Consider the following 20,351-nt stretch of genomic DNA (forward strand, 5'->3'; position numbering starts at 1 on the left):
TTCTGGGGGAGATGAATAACAAAACTGTGCAGGTGGTGAGAAAGTGGCTCTGCTTCAACACACCGCACCACACGTGACATTGTCTTCCTGAGCCTGAGAGAGAGGGGGTTTGGGCATCCCGAATGTTGTGGATGTGTGGATTTACACTGCTACCAGACTGACTCACCTGTTGAACATGCTCAACAGTGACGATGTGGCAGTTAAAGGGTTAACCAGAGGCTCCCTCATTCTGGATCTACAGAGGAGGAAGGCCCCACTGACCACTGACACTGAGGACAACTTCCTGGGCCAGGGAGGCCAATGGGAAATTGGGGCGTGCTGCGGGCTTTGGAGTCTGGTCAGACTGGCCGGACCTCAACGGCCTGTGCAACTGCACTGAAGTGGAGCTCAAATGGACACGGACTGATATGCAGATCTAGCTGACTGTGGCAGACCCCTGTGTTGTTGTGGAGGCTTCTGTCATCCATGTTGGAACATCTCATCCTACATCGAGGACAACACTCCTTGGTATCAGACGGATGCAGCTGAAAACTGAGGCTGCAGGGGAAACTCATTGCTCTGGATTGTGCTAACCATTCTGTCTCCCATTCCATGTACCAGAATTCTGCCATTGGCGAGGTTCCACCAACAAAATATAACCTAGCACTCTGGTAGTCTGCAAACCATGACCCATTTTGTATTCTGCATGGGTCAAATGTAATGGTTGCCCATGTTGTGAATGGTTACTGTTCATACAAGAATGTGTACATTGCTAGACATAACTGCCTTGTCAAAGTGATAGCCAGCGAGGTGAGACAGGTCATCTCACCAACAGCACACATCCATAAACATTCTTGTGTAAGAGGAAGCTGGTTTGATGTTGATGATGATGTGTTTTCCTATGTGCCAAATACGCCCTTATGTTGTTGTTTTGGGGGCAGGCCAGGGGAGGTGCTCATTTTTTATTTTTTTATATATTTTATTTTTTACCCCTTTTTCTCCCCAATTTCGTGGTATCCAATTGTTGTAGTAGCTACTATCTTGTCTCATCGCTACAACTCCCGTACGGGCTCGGGAGAGACGAAGGTTGAAAGTCATGCGTCCTCCGATACACAACCAACCAAGCCGCTGCTTCTTTAACACAGCGCACATCCAACCCGGAAGCCAGCCGCACCAATGCGCCGGAGGAAACACCGTGCACCAGGCCACCTTGGCACTGCGCCCAGCCCGCCACAGGAGTCGCTGGTGCGCGATGAGACAAGGACACCCCTACCGACCAAGCCCTCCCTAACCCGGGCGACGCTAGGCCAATTGTGCGTCGCCCCACGGACCTCCCGGTCGCGGCCGGTTACGACAGAGCCTGGGCGCGAACCCAGGACTCTGATGGCACAGCTGGCGCTGCAGTACAGCGCCCTTAACCACTGCGCCACCCGGGAGGCCCTGGGAGGTGCTCATTTTGGAAGTGGGCTGCTCATTTGACGGCTACATGGAGCAGGCCTTTGCCGACAAGCTTCTTAAATACCAGCCCCTCGTGGCAGGATTGGACAGCCTGGGGTGGAGGTGCAGGCTGGTAGTGCTGATATTTAGCAGTCTCGGCCACATACACAGGCTTGCAGTGCCTGGCCTCCAGATTGCGGGCCTGACAAAAACTAGGGCAAAGCAGTTGTGTAGGTACTGCTCTGTTTCAGCTGTCATGGACAGCCTAACTGTTTGGAGAAGGAGTTGCTTTATGTGCCCTTTAGTGCCATGCATACAGGGACCTTTGAAATGTTTGAATCCGTTTTTAATGTCAATTTGGTCGGTGGATTCAAATAAAGTATTTGAAGTGTGTGTGTGTGTGTGTGAAGGGCCATTTAAATTGGCTGGTCCACAGCCTAGACGAGGAATGGAGGAGGGACAGGGACCCATGCCAGGAGTTGGTTAGGGTGCCTCTCTCTCTCTCTCTCTCTCTCTCTCTCTCTCTTCCATAGGGAATTCCAGCAGTGATGTCAGAAATTGCTGCAGTGTTCAGTGTTTGCTGCTAGTCCCTGACTGCTGTAACGTACAGTATGCAGATCTAGCTGACTGACACCCCGAGGCAGCACTGTAACTGTGCAGTATGCAGATCTAGCTGACTGACGCCCTGAGGCAGCACTGTAACTGTGCAGTATGCAGATCTAGCTGACTGACGCCCCGAGGCAGCACTGTAACTGTGCAGCATGCAGAGAAAAAGGACCAGTACATAAGCCTATATGGCCAAGACTAGGCTGACTCTCTTTTTCTTGTTGATGAACTCTAAAGAATACAGTCCTGATATTCTTACAAATGAAATACTTATATTAGCCTAAGTTACTGGCTACTTCCATATGTAATCTACCCAACCTCTGTCTCTGGTTGTATCTGTAGCAGAAGTGTTGGTACTGTAACACTCATTAAGGAGATGTGTGTGTGTGTGTGTGTGTGTGTGTGTGTGTGTGTGTGTGTGTGTGTGTGTGTGTGTGTGTGTGTGTGTGTGTGTGTGTGTGTGTGTGTGTGTGTGTGTGTGTGTGTGTGTGTGTGTGTGTGTGTGTGTGTTGGCTGGCTAAATATGTGCTGGGGAATTAAAAACATGTCTACAGAGAGAGCTAGAGCTCAGATGATAGCACAGCAGCTGCCATGTGGGATCTGCTGCTCTGAGGAGGCGGTGTTGCATTTCTCAGCCTCTCTATCCCTCTGTGCTGTGTGAGTGTGTGCATGTACTGTCTGCTAGCTAGAGTTATGTATATTTTCTTAACACATTTCAAGTAGTGTTTGGCCTACAGAAGGAAATGTTAGCCTTGTTTTATTTTCCTCTGTGAGTCTTTGTGTGTGTGTGTGTTGCATGATCTGTCTGTTAGAAACATTAGATGGGAAATGGCTTCTGACTGGCAGAGAGCCTCATCAGGCATTCACTGTAACAAAAGCTTAACCTCACATCACACAGCGGATGCTGCAGAGCCTGAGAGAGGGTTCATGTGTGTCGGGATAACTCAACTCCTATTTCTCATATGCAGTCGTTTGCTTGTAGACTGAAAGTAATGATTTCTGGTCACCACACCTTGTAATTGGATTGTCAGAATTAGAGAACCAATTAAATTTTTGTGAACTTAGGTTTACAATTGTACTTAGAAAATAAAGACAACTGGCATGGACAAAAGTATTGCCACCCCTGAGCTAGTACTTGGTTGAACAGCCAAGAAAACTGCAGACATACTCTTCTTGTAACAATGAGCTTGCTGCAACTTTCTACTGGCAATGTGGCCCACCTTTAAGCAGCTAACTGCTCCAAATGAATCAATGTTATAGGGGTACCTACTAATTCAGATCTGGCCACTCCAGAACAGTTCAGCATCTCTTCTTGAACCATTCTTGAGGGCTTTTTTGATGTGTGTTTGGGATTGTTGTCCTGCTGGAACACCAACAACCTTCAATGGAGAGCCCGTTTTTGGACACTGGGTTGAACATTGGACTTCAAAACAATATCTGCTGATTTCATGATGTCTTGCACACATTCAGTACCAGAGCATTCAGGTCCAGAGCATTCAGTACCAGAGACAGCAAATCAACCCCAAAGCATGATCAAATCTCCCCCATCTTTGATTGTAGGGAGGGTGTTCGTTTCATTAAATTCTTAATTTGGTCATCAGAAACACAGCGATGATCTGTTTTGCCAAAGAGCTCTCATTTTGTTTAATTGGTCTACAGAAAATTTTCCCCGGGATTTAGGTTCGTTTCGTTTTATTTTTAGAAGTTCAATCAGGCTTTGTTGTGTCTCCTTCAGCTGTGGGGTCATCCTATGCTTACCAAAGACCAAATGAACCATTTAAAGAAAAGGACATCCCCTCCTGCAATCAAACATGGGAATGTTCAATAATGATGTGGGGTTGCTACGCTGTCTCTGGTACTGGGGGCCTTGAATGTGTGCAAGACATCATGAAATCCGAAGATTATCGAGGTGTTTTGGAGTGCAATGTTCAACCCAGTCTCTGTTGAAAGTTGTGGGACTTCCAGCAGGACAACAACCCAAACACACATCAAAAGAAGCCTGGAATGATTCAAGGAGAAATGCTGGACTGTTCTGGAGTGGTTAGCAAAGAGTCCAGATCTGAATCCCATCTATAACCTATGGCGAGAGCTGAAAACAGCAGTTGAATCTCTTAAACATTGAAGAATTAGTGGGGCAAATTGCTAGTAGAAAGGAGCAGCAAACCCATTGACGGCATTTATCTTGGCCAAAGGCTGTGCCACCAAGTACTTGCTCTGAGGTGCCAATAATTTTGTCCATGCCATTTGTCTTTATTTTCTAAATAATTATTTTTAAACTTAAGTTCACAACAATGACATTTGTTCTCTAATGTTGAAAATCCAATTGCAAGGTGTGGTGATCCAAATGTTGTTGTTTTTTTCAACTTATTTCAGAAGAAATAGGGAACTATTTAAGAAAAGTACAAGGGTGCCAATATATTTGGCTGCAACTGTACATCCTCTGTGCAGGGTGTGGTAATATGGGTTGAAAGAACTTCATAGGCGTTTGCAATAATAAATATGTTATCTTCATTCCATTGATACGCATTCTTTATGTCATGTAGCCTACTGGTTCATTGGATGAGGAGGGGGTCATGTCATGTCAACTCCAAGTCATATGCCTACTGTCGGGACTGGTGTGACATGTCATGGAACCATGCCTCCTGGTGGTTATTGATGGCATAACAGTTCAAACAACCAACATTTCTTTATATGCGCAAGGCATGTAAAATGTAAAATAGGCCATACTCGCTCTGTTGTCATTTCAAATTTGTGAGAGAGTGTGACATCTGCTGCTTCATGGCATTTCTCTAGTCTAGCCCTTCATTCATCATGCAGCCTCTAAAAAGAGAGGACGAGAAATTAGTGTGTGTCTGTGTGTCTGGTCTCAGTCTCTGGAGGCTGTAGCAGGTGTTCTCTCTTCGTAGCTGTGATCGATCATACAGTCGAGCCAGACAGACGGTCAGACCAGCCTCAGACCCGGCCTGGGAAATTACTTTCAGTGTGTGTGTGTGTGTGTGTGTGTGTGTGTGTGTGTGTGTGTGTGTGTGTGTGTGTGTGTGTGTGTGTGTGTGCGCGCGCGAGAGAGAGAGAGAGAGAGAGAGAGAGAGAGAGAGAGAGAGAGAGAGAGAGTGTTCCAATGTGCCCAGTCGCAAGAATTCACTGATTCGTAATCCGTTCATTGAACCACGCCTGTGTTTGTATGAGTGAGTCATTGCCTCATGGGAGAATTCAAATGCTGGAGTAAATCTCATTCACAGTTCTCTCCAGTCCTGCTAATGGCTCAGGATTTGAATCCAAGAATAGAGGGGCACGCCACAGCCGTATACATTTGGTAACTGTTATACCCTCAGGTTTACATCCAGGAAGAAGTACAAAAATTATTGACATGATTGTTTACAAATGGAGAATACTGTAATACTGTTAACACTGTACTGTAATGTAATCTTCGCACACACACACACACACATTCACATGCACACGCATTTACAAACTCACCCCACCCCTACACACCTTCCCCCACTAATGCACAGCTAAATTTGCTAAGTGCTGAAGTGTGTACTGCAGTAGCTACAGCAGAAGACATAGGGAACCACACACTGCTACTCTCAGCACAGAGAGGCTGCTGAAGATGGAAAAAATAAGTCTCCACTCCAGCCACTCCTGTTATTCATCACCTAGATCAATACACTGGGCCTCGCGAGCCGAGAATAGAAACAGCCTGAGATATAGAACCGCTGCCTTAGGTGAGCAAAAATAACTGGATACTGACTAGGAGTCTGAGCAGTTGTCCCATCCATCAGCTCTAGATCTATGCTTGGCTTGTCTGCATTACCCTCATTATGAGCTGCAACTGCTCCGTCCGCAGACATACAGGGCCCTTTCTCTCTCTGCCTGTTCTCTCCTATTTGGTTCTATTCCTGTCAGGACACGGATAGAGAGAGCGAGATAGAGGAGGTGTGAGAGGGGGTGGAAGTGAGGGAATAGGTGTGAGATAGTGAAAGGACCTGACAGTCAGGTCTCATTCTTGTCCCTTCCCCCTTCCTGTGTCGCTGACACTCGCTCAATTCAATTCAATTTCAAGTCCCGGTTCACCGGACACCCCCAGCCCCCTTCGGTAGCGGCCGACTCACCCGCCCATAGGTGCGTCATGTGGCCGTGGCTCACGGGGAAAGGGGGTGGAGCCAGTCGGGCGCAACCCAGGCAAAAAGGACATGCGGGGAACCGGGCTAGGACCGATGACACCCGCGCCGAGAGAAGGGAGATGCAGGAGGCGTAAGCCCCCTACCCTACCCAACCCACAGCAGAGTTTGGTTTCCAGAGCTCAGCCCCATGCCAGCGGCTGGCAACCCGTTAATGATCCTTCCGCAGGTTCACCTACGGAAACCTTGTTACGACTTTTACTTCCTCTAGAGAGTCAATCTCTCGTTTCTATCATTGCCCGAAACCAGTCAGTGTGCTCATGTTTCGTCCCCCACTCTGGGGACATGTAGAAGAGAATGAAAAGCAATGCTCAGTAAGACTATAATAAATAAGGGATAGGTCTGTTTGTTTGAGTGAGGGTGGGGTGCTTATTGGAAGGACTTTGCTGCTACACTGTTGTGGACATGAGTAAGCAGTGGTAAAGATCCAAACTAGATGGACTCAAGTGGCTCTCATTTCCTAGCAATGAGCTGACCTGTCCTACAACCTGTCTGTCCCACAGAGGGGGCTGGTGGTAGGAGCTATAGGAGGACAGGTTTGTTGTAATGGCTGGAATGGCATAAATGAAATGTCAAACATGTGGTTTCCATTAGAGGTCGACCGATTATGATTTTTCAAAGCCGATACCGATTATCGGAGGACCAAAAAAGCCGATACCGATTAATCGGACGATTTTTGTAATAATGACAATTACAACAATACTGAATGAACACTTATTTTAACTTAATATAATACATCAATAAAATCAATTTAGCCTCAAGTAAATAATTAAACATGTTCAATATGGTTTAAATAATGCAAAAACAAAGTGTTGGAGAAGAAAGTAAAAGTGCAATATGTGCTATGTAAGAAAGCTAACGTTTCAGTTCCTGGCTCAGAACATGAGAACATTTGAAAGCTGGTGGTTCCTTTTAACATGAGTCTTCAATATTCCCAGGTAAGAAGTTTTAGGTTGTAGTTATTATAGGAATTATAGGACTATTTCCCTCTATACCATTTGTATTTCATTAACCTTTGACTATAGGATGTTCTTATAGGCACTTTAGTATTGCCAGTGTAACAGTATAGCTTCCGTACCTCTCCTCGTTTGAAACGCTATTAGCGCGTGCTAACTAGCTAGCCATTTCCCTTCGGTTACACCAGCCTCATCTCGGGAGTTGAAAGACTTGAAGTCATAAACAGCGCAATGCTTGACGCACAACGAAGAGCTGCTGACAAAACGCACAAAAGTGCTGTTTGAATGAATGTTTACACGCCTGCTTCTGCCTACCACCGCTCAGTCAGATGCTTGTATGCTCAGTCAGATTATATGCAACGCAGGACACGCTAGATAATATCTAGAAATATCATCAACCATGTGTAGTTAACTATTGATTATGATTGATTGTTTTTTATAAGATACGTTTAATGCTAGCTAGCAACTTACCTTGGCTTACTGCATTCGCGTAACAAGCAGTCAGTCTCCTTGTGGAGTGCCACGAGAGAGAGGCAGGTTGTTATTGCGTTGAACTAGTTAACTGTAAGGTTGCAAGATTGGGTCCCCAGAGCTGACAAGGTGACCCACCGTTCCTAGGCCGTAATTGAAAATAAGAATGTGTTCTTCACTGACTTGCCTAGTTAAATAAAGGTATAAAAACAAAAAAAAATGTAAAAAAAAACGTGTTTCTAGTTTCCATATGTTTGATGTGTTTGGTACTGTTCCATTGATGAGCCTGTCCTTCTATATCTCTACCCACCAGCCTCCTCTGCCATCCCGCTACCTGTCTGACCCACCTGCAAGTTCTTATGTGTAGACAGAGAGGGTAATCTCAGGCAATGGAAGTGCCTTGTCCACACCTTCCCTTAAGCACAGTTTTAAGCACAGTTTAAAAAAAAAAAAATGTTCCTTGAGTTAGTGAGTGAGTGAGTGAGTGAGTGAGTGAGTGAGTGAGGTGAGTGAGTGAGTGAGTGAGTGAGTGAGTGAGTGAGTGAGTGATTGATTGAGTGTGTACACCATGTGTGTACAAACATGTCATTTTTTAATTACTCAAAAGTTGTTTAATTTGGCATTTTTTATTATACAGATAATACAGACAGAACAAGTAGAGGGCAAAACACACACGGATCCCCTACCAGATCAAACCCACCCAAAACCTCCATGTTCCAACAGAACACACACGGGTCCCCTACCAGATCAAACCCACCCCAAGCCCCCATGTTCCAACAGAACACACACGGATCCCCTACCAGATCAAACCCACCCAAAACCTCCATGTTCCAACAGAACACACACGGATCCCCTACCAGATCAAACCCACCCCAACCCCCATGTTCCAACAAAACACACACGGATCCCCTACCAAATCAAACCCACCCCAACCCCCATGCTCCATCAGGACGCACACGGGTCCCCTACCAGATCAAACCCACCCCAACCCCCATGCTCCATCAGGACGCACAACCCAAAACCTCCATGTTCCAACAGAACACACAACCCAAATCAAACCCACCCCAACCCCCCATGTTCCAAACCCACCCAAAATCTCCATGTTCCAACAGAACACACACGGGATCAAACCCACCCCAACCCCCCTACCAGATCAAACCCACCCCAACCCCCATGTTCCAACAGAACACACACGGGGATCAAACCCACCCCAACCCCCATGTTCCAACAGATCACACACGGATCCCCTACCAGATCAAACCCACCCCAACCCCCCATGTTCCAACAGAACACACACACAGATCAAACCCACCCCAACCCCCATGTTCCAACAGAACACACACGGGTCCCCTACCAGATCAAACCCACCCCAACCCCCATGTTCCAACAGAACACACACGGATCCCCTACCAGATCAAACCCACCCCAACCCCCATGTTCCAACAGAACACACACACACCAGATCAAACCCACCCCAACCCCCATGTTCCAACAGAACACACACGGATCCCCTACCAGATCAAACCCACCCCAACCCATGTTCCATGTTCAAACCCACCCCAACAGTTCCAACAGAACACACACGGATCCCCTACCAGATCAAACCCACCTCAACCCCCATGTTCCAACAGGACACCCGGATCCCCCCCAACCCCAACCCCCATGTTCCAACAGAACACACACGGGTCCCCTACCAGATCAAACCCACCCCAACCCTCCATGTTCCAACAGAACACACACACACAGATCAAACCCACCCCAACCCCCATGTTCCAACAGGATCCCCTACCAGATCAAACCCACCCCAACCCCCACCCCCATGATCAAACCCACCCCAACCCCCATGCTCCATCAGGACACACACGGGTCCCCTAGCAAATCCACATCTTTTTGCCATGGCACCGACAAGCATAGATGAGACCAGGCAGAAAGATCCCACAATAGAGACAGCCAAATGACTCAGCAGTTCTCCAAGGCCTCCTGCAATGCTTCTTAGAAGGGAAGATGGAGAAACAGAACACGGAGAAGTAGCAATGATTTATGACCCACAGTAAACACTGTTTCAAAGCATAATGGAAAGAAACCCATGAGAAACCCATGTGTTCCTACTTACGTGACTCAAAGATGAAGGTGATGCAGCATATTTTCTGGAAAATGCGGTTATGACCATGAGTGAGTTCTCATGAGTGAGTTTGTTCACCTTAGTGATGATCTAAAGCAGAATCATTCTCCATTATCCAAAAGTAACTGACAAAATGACAACATGGCTAAAAAGAAGTTACAGAAAACCAATGTTTGTTGTACAGTATTGAGCAATATTCTGTGACGTTGAGCGATGAGGGAGTGGGTGATTCGCTACACACCATAAGCGTCCCAAAAAGAGCTGGGCCTTGTTTGGTCTATAAGGCAGCCAAGTAGTTGTTACTCAGAAGAACGTTATGTTTTCTCTCTCTCAGCACTCTGAGAACAGTTAAGTAAACATTCCTGTTACATGGCTAGCTCAAGGCATCATCGGGGAAATGAGTCATCCGCATGGAACTGCACTCTGTGATGTAATAACGTTGATTCAGCGGTATGTGCATACATTTCCCATTCCCACGGTAACTTGTTAGAGAATGTATCCCCTAATTCCCCACTCCACCCTAATCGCCTTTCCTCTTCTTCTTCATTGCAGAGCTGAAAAAACTGAAGTATTAAGTGAAGACCTGCTACAGGTAAGAGTCAAAGGGAGGTTTTGTTGTGTGTGTGTGTGTGTGTGTGTGTGTGTGTGTGTACTTATAAAGGCCTAATATAGGCCTACAGAATATGCCTGTTTGTTATGTGTCTGTGAACTGCAAGTATTTCTACAGTGCTTTCGGAAAGTCTTCAAACCCCTTGACCTTTTCCACATTTTGTTACGTTGCAGCCTTATTCTAAAATCGGTTAAATCATTTTTTTTATTCATCAATCGACATACAATACACCACAATGACAAAGCAAAAACAGGTTTTTAGAAAGTTTTGCAAATGTATTAAAAAACTGAAATATTACATTTACATAACTATTCAGACCCTTTACTCAGGACTATGTTGAAGCACCTTTGGCAGCGATTACAGCCTCGAGTCTTCATGGGCATGACGCTATAAGCTTGGCACACCTGTATTTGGGGAGTTTCTCCCATTATTCTCTGCAGATCCTCTCAAGCTCTGTCAGATTGGATGGGGAGCGTCACTGCACAGCTATTTTCAGGTCTCTCCAGAGATGTTCAATCGGGTTCAAGTCCGGGCTCTGGCTGGGCTACTCAAGGACATTCAGAAACTTGTCCCGAAACCACTCCTGCGTTGTCTTGGCTGTGTGCTTAGGGTTGTTGTCCTGTTGGAAGGTGAACCTTCACCCCCAGTCTGAGGTCCTGAGCTCTCTGGAGTAGGTTTTCATCAAGGATCTCTCTGTACTTTACTCCGTTTATCTTTCCCTCGATCCTGACCAGTCTCCCAGTTCCTGTCGCTGAAAAACATCCCCACAGCATGATGCTGCCACCACCATGCTTCACAGTAGAGATGGTGCCAGACGTGACGCTTGGCATTAAGGCCAAAGAGTTCAATCTTGGTTTCATCAGACCAGATAATCTTGTTTCTTATGGTCTGAGAGTCCTTTAGGCGCCCTTTGGAAAACTCCAAGCGGGCTGTCATGTGCCTTTTACTGAGGAGTGTCTTCGGTCTGGCCGCTCTACCATAAAGGCCTGATTGGTGGAGTGCTGCAGAAATGGTTGTCCTTCTGGAATGTTCTCCCATCTCCACAGAGGAATACTGGAGCTCTGTCAGTGTGACCATCGTGTTCTTGGTCACCTCCCTGACCAAGGCCCTTCTCCCCCGATTGCTCAGTTTGGCCAGGCGGCCAGCTCTGCAAGTCTTGGTGGTTCCAAACTTCTTCCATTTAAGAATGATGGAGGCCACTGTGTTCTTTGGGGACCTTCAATGCTGCAGAACTGTTTTGGTACCCTTCCCCAGATCTGTGCCTCGACACAATCCTGTCTCGGAGCTCTAGGATATTGTTTTCCCCTGACATGCACTGTCAGCTGTGGGACCTTATATCAACAGGTGTGTGGCTTTCCAAATCATGTCCAATCAAGTTAATTTACCACAGGTGGACCCCAATCAAGTTGTAGAAACATATCAAGGGTGATCAATGGAAACAGGATGCACCTGAGCTCAATTTCGAGTCTCGTAGCAAATGGTCTCAATACCTATGTAAATACGTTTTTTTCTTAAATATTTAAAAACCTGTTTTCACTTTGTTGTTATGGGGTATTGTGTGTAGATTGATGAGGAAACAAATTCATTTAATACATTTTAGAATAAGGCTGTAATGTAACAAAATGTGGAAAAAGGGAAGGGGTCTGGATACTTTCCGGAAGCATTGTACATACCTATTTTCTGAATGTGAAACTCTAACCCTAAAACATATGAGTATGTTTTGTGTGAAATGGGTGTCGAATTACCGAAGGCAAAGTTAATCAGCTCCAAAATGGAACCTCTTTAATTAGAGACAAAGGCTGAACCTCCCCTCTGATTTACTGAGTGAGCCAGACTACAGGCTACAGATGTAGGATCTAAATTTGATCACCCTGTTGCAGGATTTTACATTTTAAATGTGTAGTGTATTTGAGATTTAAAAAGTTTGTAATTTCCACCTTGAAATTTCAGAATTGATGTTCCCTTACGAAAAAGATATAAACTCTTACAAAAATGTACATTAATTATCATCCACATTATAATTCACGTTTCCTGTTGCTGCAGGATTATTTTCTTGCTGTAGCAAACTGTCTCAAATTACGATCCTACATCTGTGTAATACCTTTAGATGAATGAAATCATCAATGGAGGCGACATCGGTTCCACTGGATTGGTTTCTGATGAGTGTACTTGAACACTGAACGCACGTGAACACTTAACATGTTAAAGAGAAAACTTACAGGATGCACTTACTGCATTCAGATTATCTGTGTGTGTGTGTGTGTGTGTGTGTGTGTGTGTGTGTGTGTGTGTGTGTGTGTGTGTGTGTGTGTGTGTGTGTGTGTGTGTTTGGGTGTCCGTGTGTATGAAGAGAGAAACCCAGATCAATGAGCCCTGTCCTTCGGTTTGTCCATCAGGTGGAGAAGCGGCTGGAGCTGGTCAAACAGGTGTCCCACAGCACCCACAAGAAGCTGACTGCCTGTCTGCAGGGCCAACAGGGGGTGGATGTGGAGAAAAGGTCTGTCAGATCGCCCTCGGTGAGTCTGTCTGTCTGCCTGTATTTTCCCTGTTCCTTCTTGTAATGCTGACATTGAGATGATACATTTCCAGGGGAGTGTTACATGTTCTCTTGTTCTATTTCCTGTGTAGAAAAAGTTGCCCCTCACAACGCTAGCGCAATGCCTGGTGGAGGGAGCTGCAGTGTTGGGCGACGACTCACTATTGGGGTGAGGACGCGCACGCACACTCACACACAAACAGTAATCCATGCACACACACACACACAGTAATCTCCTTAATTACCGATTGATCATCTGCCACATCTGTCACAGGATGTATTAAAGAGTGATGATCCATGATCGACAGCAGAGTAAACGATCAGCCATCAGCTCATTTCAATAGCATATGACACTTTTTATGCATTATTATGATAGTACATACGGTAATGATTTGAAGTGACACAAGGGCTTGTTCTGGTTTGAGCTCTGATTGGCTATGCGCCGCTTTCTCTGGCCTCTCATTGGCCGGTTGCAGGAAGATGCTAAAACTGTGTGGCGAGACACAGGAGAAGATGGCTCAAGAGCTCATCCTGTTTGAGTTCACCATTGACAGAGACGTGGTGGACCCCCTGTACGAACTAGCCGAGGTACAGTAGACCAGAGCAACCATGATCTTTACCACGGTCAGAGAGAGTACACCACCTCAAATTTACCACACCTGCAAAGCTATTGCACAAGCTGGAGAACAGAATTATTGTAATTGATAAAATGATGATCAGTTTAACAGGCAAGTAAAGCGCCTCTGACATTGCAGTGTCTGTCTCCGTCCAATCTCTCACACTACAGAACAAACCAGAGTAAAGGGTCTTTGTTTTATTGTGATGTGATTTCCCTCAGGTGGAAATCCCTAACATCCAGAAACAAAGGAAACAATTAGCAAAACTGGTTCTGGACATGGATTCGGCACGCACAAGGTAAGAGCTGCTCACTGACACTGCCTGAGTCTGTGTGTGTGCGTTTCAAGGTGTCTCTGTGTGTGTGAAAATGGTGCGTGATTTTGCTGTGTGTCCAGACAGGAAGAAACTCAACTCCCTGTGAACGGATCTCGTTACAGCGTTTCACGCGAATGTCATTGTTGGATTGCCCGTACTGTACAGTGAGGATCTAGGCATGGCTACATTCTCCACCTCTACCATGGACAAGTGGGGAGGATAGAGAGTGAGAGAGAGGAAGGCAGACGGACAGACAGACAGACGGACAGACAGACGGACGGACAGACAGACAGACAGACGGACGGACAGACAGACAGACGGACGGACACAGAAGTCAACAAGTACACACTTAGGACATAAGGATAGATAATTGGGACGCAGCAGGTGTCTATATGTTTGCATAGGATGTTAACCCCCCCCCCTCCCGTTTCTCCCTCCATCCATCAGGTTCCACCAGTCCTCCAAATCGGGTATGTCCAGCAACGTGCAGCCAGGGGCCAAGGGCGAGCACCTCAGGGAAGAGATGGAAGAGGCAGCCAATCGAATGGAGATCTGTCGAGTCAGTCTACATCTCCTTCTTTCTCGCTCACGTCCTCTTTCTCACTTGCCTCAAGATGTTTTCTCTGAAATCTCTGTTTGTTTTCTGAAGTTAAGCTTTTGTATTTTTCCAGGATCAATTATCAGCAGACATGTACAATTTTGTGGCCAAAGAAATCGACTATGCAAGCTACTTTCAGGCAGTAAGTACTCTAATCTCTATTCACCCTCACCACTGTATGTCTTCATTGAAGTACAGCTTGAACATACACTAATCTCTCTCCCTCTCTTTTTCTTTCTCTCGCTCTCAATCTCTCTCTCTCTCTCTCTCTCTCTCTCTCTCCATCTCTCTCTCCTCTCTCTCTCTCCTCTCTCTCTCTCTCTCTCTCTCTCTCTCTCTCTCTCCCTCTCTCTCTCCCTCTCCATCTCTCTCTCTCTCTCTCTCTCTCTCTCTCTCTCTCTCTCTCTCTCTCCCTCTCCTCTCTCCCTCCCTCTCCTCTCTCTCTCTCCTCTCTCTCTCTCTCTCTCTCTCTCTCTCTCTCTCTCTCTCTCTCTCTCTCTCTCTTCCTCTCTCTCTCTCTCCTCTCTCTCTCTCTCTCTCTCCTCTCTCTCTCTCTCTCTCTCTCTCTCTCTCTCTCTCTCTCTCTCTCTCTCTCTCTCTCTCTCTCTCTCTCTCTCTCTCTCCCTCCCTCTCCCTCGCCATCTCTCTCTGTCTCTAGTTGATAGAGGTGCAGGCACAGTACCACAGGAAGTCGTTAGAGCTCCTCCAGAATATTCTGCCTCAGATTAAAGCCCACCAGGGTGAGTCTGTCTGCCCAGCGCCCACCCAGCCCTCACTCATTATTACACACATACAGTATTATACCATCTCTTTCCAACTTCAACACTGCAGTAGGAGCATTGGTGCACATCTTTTAATATATTCATCAGGGTTTGTGTCAATTCCATTTCAATTCAGTCAGTTCTGAAGATTATTTTTTAAATTATTTTTTATTTATGAAGTGAAGACGTTTCAATTCATGAATGGAATTTCTATTAACTCCCTGAATTGCTGTAGTTGAAATGGAACTGAACCCAACCCTGATATTCATAGCTACTGTGTGCTATTAGTTTCCTTTTGACATAGCCATCATTATAGGAACCAAGGGCGTATATCAAGTAAGTTAAAGTCAACATGGGCTGCACAGAGGCTCTAGTGTATTTGAGGTAATGTCATGCCTTAGTAATAACCTGATTAACCTGCTGACTGTGTAACCTTGGTGCTGTGTGTGTGTGTGTGTGTCGGGGTTGACAGAGACCTGGGTGGAGAAGCCGTGCTATGGGAAACCCTTAGAGGAGCACCTAGCCCTCAGCGGACGGGACATTGCCTTTCCTATTGAAGCCTGTGTCACCATGCTGCTGGAGTGTGGCATGCAGGAAGAGGTCGGTGTGTATTCCACCCTATCGCTATGTTTTCCCGTTCCCAAGTGCCAACGTACTGATTAGCCTAACATCCGGGTGTTCCTGTCCCATTCCAGGGCCTGTTCAGAGTAGCGCCGTCTGCGTCCAAACTGAAGAAGCTCAAGGCGTCTCTCGACTGTGGGGTGATGGACGTTCAGGAGTATTCTGTAGACCCTCACGCCATCGCAGGTGAATTGGCAACCCAATCCCCCCCCCAACACCCCTCTCCCTATCACTCTGCACCTGTTACCATGCCAACTGATATGGTCACGAAGATCGCCCGGAAACCTTCCCCTAGTCTGTTTGGGTTATCAACGGCTCCCTGTCAACCTACAAACAACTTAGGTCTAATACATAGCCTTGTTATGATCCTGGCTGTGCCAGAATCTGAATATACGAGCATGTGAATAGAAACCTGAGTGAGCCTTGGAAAATAATTATCTCTGAATTCTCTTCCATGTTTATGTCTAATGATTCCATGTTGAACAGGCTGATACGCAGAGCCTGCACCAAAAGGAAAGCTAATTTGCGACCCTCTCCTGAGGTTAGAGTAGTGTCAAGGTGGATTCACGTCACCCAGTCCAAACACATCAGAATCAAGTCAACACAGCTAATTAAAGATGCTCCCTGGAGGGATTCAAACTGCTCCGCGTTGAATGTGATTATCTAGTAGTGCAAATAGATACACACACAGGCGTGCCTGCACACATACAGTGGGGCAAAAAAGCCACCAATTGTGCAAGTTCTCCAACTTAAAAAGATGAGAGAGGCCTGTAATTTTCATCATAGGTACACTTCAACTATGACAGACAAAATGAGAAAAAAAATCCAGAAAATCACATTGTAGCACTTTTAATGAATTTATTTGCAAATTATGGTGGAAAATAAGTATTTGGTCAATAACAAAAGTTTATCTCAATACTTTGTTATATACATTTGTTGGCAATGACAGAGGTCAAATGTTTTCTGTAAGTCTTCACAAGGTTTTCACACACTGTTGCTGGTATTTTGGCCCATTCCTTCATGCAGATCTCCTCTAGAGCAGTGATGTTTTGGGGCTGTTGCTGGGCAACACGGACTTTCAACTCCCTCCAAAGATTTTCTATGGGGTTGAGATCTGGAGACTGGCTAGGCCACTCCAGGACCTTGAAATGCTTCTTACGAAGCCACTCCTTCGTTGCCCGGGCGGTGTGTTTGGGATCATTGTCATGCTGAAAGACCCAGCCACGTTTCATCTTCAATGCCCTTGCTGATGGAAGGAGGTTTTCACTCAAAATCTCACGATACATGGCCCCATTAATTATTTCCTTTACACGGATCAGTCGTCCTGGTCCCTTTGCAGAAAAACAGCCCCAAAGCATGATGTTTCCACCCCCATGCTTCACAGTAGGTATGGTGTTCTTTGGATGCAACTCAGCATTCTTTGTCCTCCAAACACGACGATTTGAGTTTTTACCAAAAAGTTATATTTTGGTTTCATCTGACCATATGACATTCTCCCAATCTTCTTCTGGATCATCCAAATGATCTCTAGCAAACTTCAGATGGGCCTGGACATGTACTGGCTTAAGCAGGGGGACACGTCTGGCACTGCAGGATTTGAGTCCCTGGCGGCGTAGTGTGTTACTGATGGTAGGCTTTGTTACTTTGGTCCCAGCTCTCTGCAGGTCATTCACTAGGTCCCCCCGTGTGGTTCTGGGATTTTTGCTTATCGTTCTTGTGATCATATTGACCCCACGGGGTGAGATCTTGCGTGGAGCCCCAGATCGAAGGAGATTATCAGTGGTCTTGTATGTCTTCCATTTCCCAATAATTGCTCCCACAGTTGATTTCTTCAAACCAAGCTGCTTACCTATTGCAGATTCAGTCTTCCCAGCCTGGTGCAGGTCTACAATTTTGTTTCTGGTGTCCTTTGACAGCTCTTTGGTCTTGGCCATAGTGGAGTTTGGTGTGACTGTTTGAGGTTGTGGACAGGTGTCTTTTATATTGGTAACAAGTTCAAACAGGTGCCATTAATACAGGTAACGAGTGGAGGACAGAGGAGCCTCTTAAAGAAGAAGTTACAGGTCTGTGAGAGCCAGAAATCTTGCTTGTTTGTAGGTGACCAAATACTTATTTTCCACCATAATTTGCAAATAAATTAATTAACAATCCTACAAAGTGATTTTCTGGAATTTTTTTCTCATTTTGTCTGTCATAGTTGAAGTGTACCAATAATGAAAATTACAGGCCTCTCTCATCTTTTTAAGTGGGAGAACTTGCACAATTGGTGGCTGACTAAATACTTTTTTGCCCCACTGTATATACACACAGAAGAGTGGCACAGCTGTTGTGGTTTCCTCCGCACTGTCAAAATGTGAGGGATACTAGGACGTCCTGGTTCATCCATCCCATACAACACATCAGAAATAGTTACAGTAGAGACATACACACTCTCTGCTTCCCCCTATTTCTCCTTCTTCCTGTGTCTGGCAGTGTTTTATCTTGTGGCTTCGCTGTCTTTAGGCCTAAACAGTAGCTGTATAATCCTTCTTACCTTCTTATTTTATCTCTCCCTCTCATTTTTAGCACCCCCCCCCCCCCAGTCCTCTCGCTTTATCCCTCTTTCTCTCACTCACCCTCCACTTGTCTCATCCCGACAGGTGCTTTGAAATCCTACCTACGGGAACTCCCTGAGCCACTGATGACCTTTGAACTTTACGACGAATGGATTCAAGCTTCCAAGTCAGTATCTGCTTAGAATGATGCCGGCATTAGTTGATGTTTATTCATTGTGTTGGATTCGTACGCCATGCTGGTAATTTTTTTAAATCACTTTAAAAGGATGAGATCATTGGAAATGGGGTTTCTCTTGTACACTGAGATGTTATTTTGTGGTTTGTCTGGCAGCATTCAAGACCAAGACAAGAGACTCCAAGCCCTCCTCACAGCCTGCGAGAAACTACCACTGGCCAACGGCAACAACTTCAAGTGAGCCGCCATCTCTGTTTCGCTCTTTCTCTCTCCTCTGTCCCGCATCCACTTTACTCTGGTCTTTCCTGAACTTGCCTGACCATTCAATTATTTCAGTTTCCATCACCTTTCGCCGTTTTTATCCCTCACTGCTCTTTTCACATCAGCAGAGGCATTTAACCGAGGAATCATAGCTTTCAAGCAGCCAGTACTGAGTGTTTATTTATTTATTTATTTTTTATATCAAAAGGAGAAGTGGGAGTGGGGGAGTGTAAGAAAGGTGAAATAGAATCAAAAGGCTGACAGACTGCCGTGCATGTCAGTGTCTTCACTGAATCTCACAAATAGGCTTGTCTTTAGGTTGTCTTCTTTTTGCGAAACACCTGTCAAAGCTGTCCTTATCATAGCCCAATTGAAAAGAGCTGCCTCGGGTTCTGTCTGAGCAATCTGTTCATTTTAGGATGAGCACGAAGAGACACCAATCTCTGTGATTCAGAGATTTGTCAGCCAATGCGGTACACAGTACATGAATGACTCTGTATAGTTAGTTGAAAATATACATGTAAAGTTAGTTCACTGTTTAATTGTTCTCTTTCAGGTATTTAGTCAAGTTCCTCGCCAAATTGGATGACTACCAGGACGAAAATAAAATGACCCCTGGGAATATTGCAATTGTCTTAGGCCCTAACCTGCTGTGGACAACACAGGAAGGGTAGGACTTAACCTCTCTCTACCACAACATACCTTTTTAAAAGCAATGCCTGGTCATTGGTTGCGACTTAAAGAGAAAAATACTCCTTAGTCATTTCCATGTATCTTTAACCTTCATATCTCTAGACTTTTACCGGCATTTTAACGGTCAATTCTCTAACATCATGAACATACAGAAAACTGTCCAAATGAAATAATGCTCATATCTCAAGGTTCAAGTGAGTCATTTCCAGTACAGAGTTATCCCTCTCCATCACACTAAACTATCTCCTTCATATCTCTGTCCTCTCTCTCCCTCCAGGAACATTACGGAGATGATGACCACTGTGTCCCTGCAGATCGTAGGCATCATTGAGCCCATCATCCAGCACGCTGACTGGTTCTTCCCTGGAGGTGAGGGAAACAAAGTGTCTGTTCAGCCTCTATCAGGCACAACCACCTCGCTCATCCATTAGGAGTTAATGCCGTTGCTTTAATATCCTTGTATCAGCCTCTGTAAGGGAGCAAGTGGAGCCGAGCGTCTGCTCTCACAGACACAGCATGACAGTCGGTCACCGACCTTAGGAGACATTATTCACAATTTTAAGAGTCAGTTCTTATAACAGGATACATGTGAATTGTCACAAACGTAATCGCCTCACCTATCTCCTTCCTCTCTCTCAGAGATTGAGTTTAATGTCACAGGAAACTATGGCAGCCCAGTCCACACCAATCACAACGCCAACTACAGCTCCATGCCCTCTCCGGATATGGACCATTCAGACCGCAAGCACAATGATCAGAGCCGACGTCCACTCAGTGTGGCCACCGATAATATGATGCTGGAGTTCTATAAGAAGGATGGGTAAGAAGATCCAACTCTTGTTGCCCCGTATCTTAC

At 45.7% G+C, this 20,351-nt stretch overlaps 1 protein-coding gene across 3 annotated transcripts in view; it reads left to right on the plus strand.

The window, feature by feature from the left end:
- Window positions 1-20,351, plus strand: part of LOC139368084 (rho GTPase-activating protein 44-like) — a 78,947-nt gene that overhangs the window by 47,097 nt on the left and 11,499 nt on the right. For all 3 annotated transcript variants that reach the window (XM_071106645.1, XM_071106643.1, XM_071106644.1), the window contains exons 2-16: window positions 10,305-10,344; window positions 12,759-12,878; window positions 12,991-13,067; window positions 13,375-13,486; window positions 13,737-13,813; window positions 14,279-14,390; window positions 14,503-14,571; window positions 15,088-15,169; window positions 15,663-15,790; window positions 15,886-15,997; window positions 18,451-18,532; window positions 18,698-18,778; window positions 19,359-19,472; window positions 19,773-19,864; window positions 20,135-20,315. In XM_071106645.1, the coding sequence (XP_070962746.1) occupies window positions 10,305-10,344; window positions 12,759-12,878; window positions 12,991-13,067; window positions 13,375-13,486; window positions 13,737-13,813; window positions 14,279-14,390; window positions 14,503-14,571; window positions 15,088-15,169; window positions 15,663-15,790; window positions 15,886-15,997; window positions 18,451-18,532; window positions 18,698-18,778; window positions 19,359-19,472; window positions 19,773-19,864; window positions 20,135-20,315 (1,479 nt within the window). The remainder of the gene's footprint in view (window positions 1-10,304; window positions 10,345-12,758; window positions 12,879-12,990; window positions 13,068-13,374; window positions 13,487-13,736; window positions 13,814-14,278; window positions 14,391-14,502; window positions 14,572-15,087; window positions 15,170-15,662; window positions 15,791-15,885; window positions 15,998-18,450; window positions 18,533-18,697; window positions 18,779-19,358; window positions 19,473-19,772; window positions 19,865-20,134; window positions 20,316-20,351) is intronic.

The sequence above is a fragment of the Oncorhynchus clarkii genome, chromosome 16 (assembly GCF_045791955.1).
Source record: "Oncorhynchus clarkii lewisi isolate Uvic-CL-2024 chromosome 16, UVic_Ocla_1.0, whole genome shotgun sequence".
Classification (NCBI taxonomy): domain Eukaryota; kingdom Metazoa; phylum Chordata; class Actinopteri; order Salmoniformes; family Salmonidae; genus Oncorhynchus; species Oncorhynchus clarkii.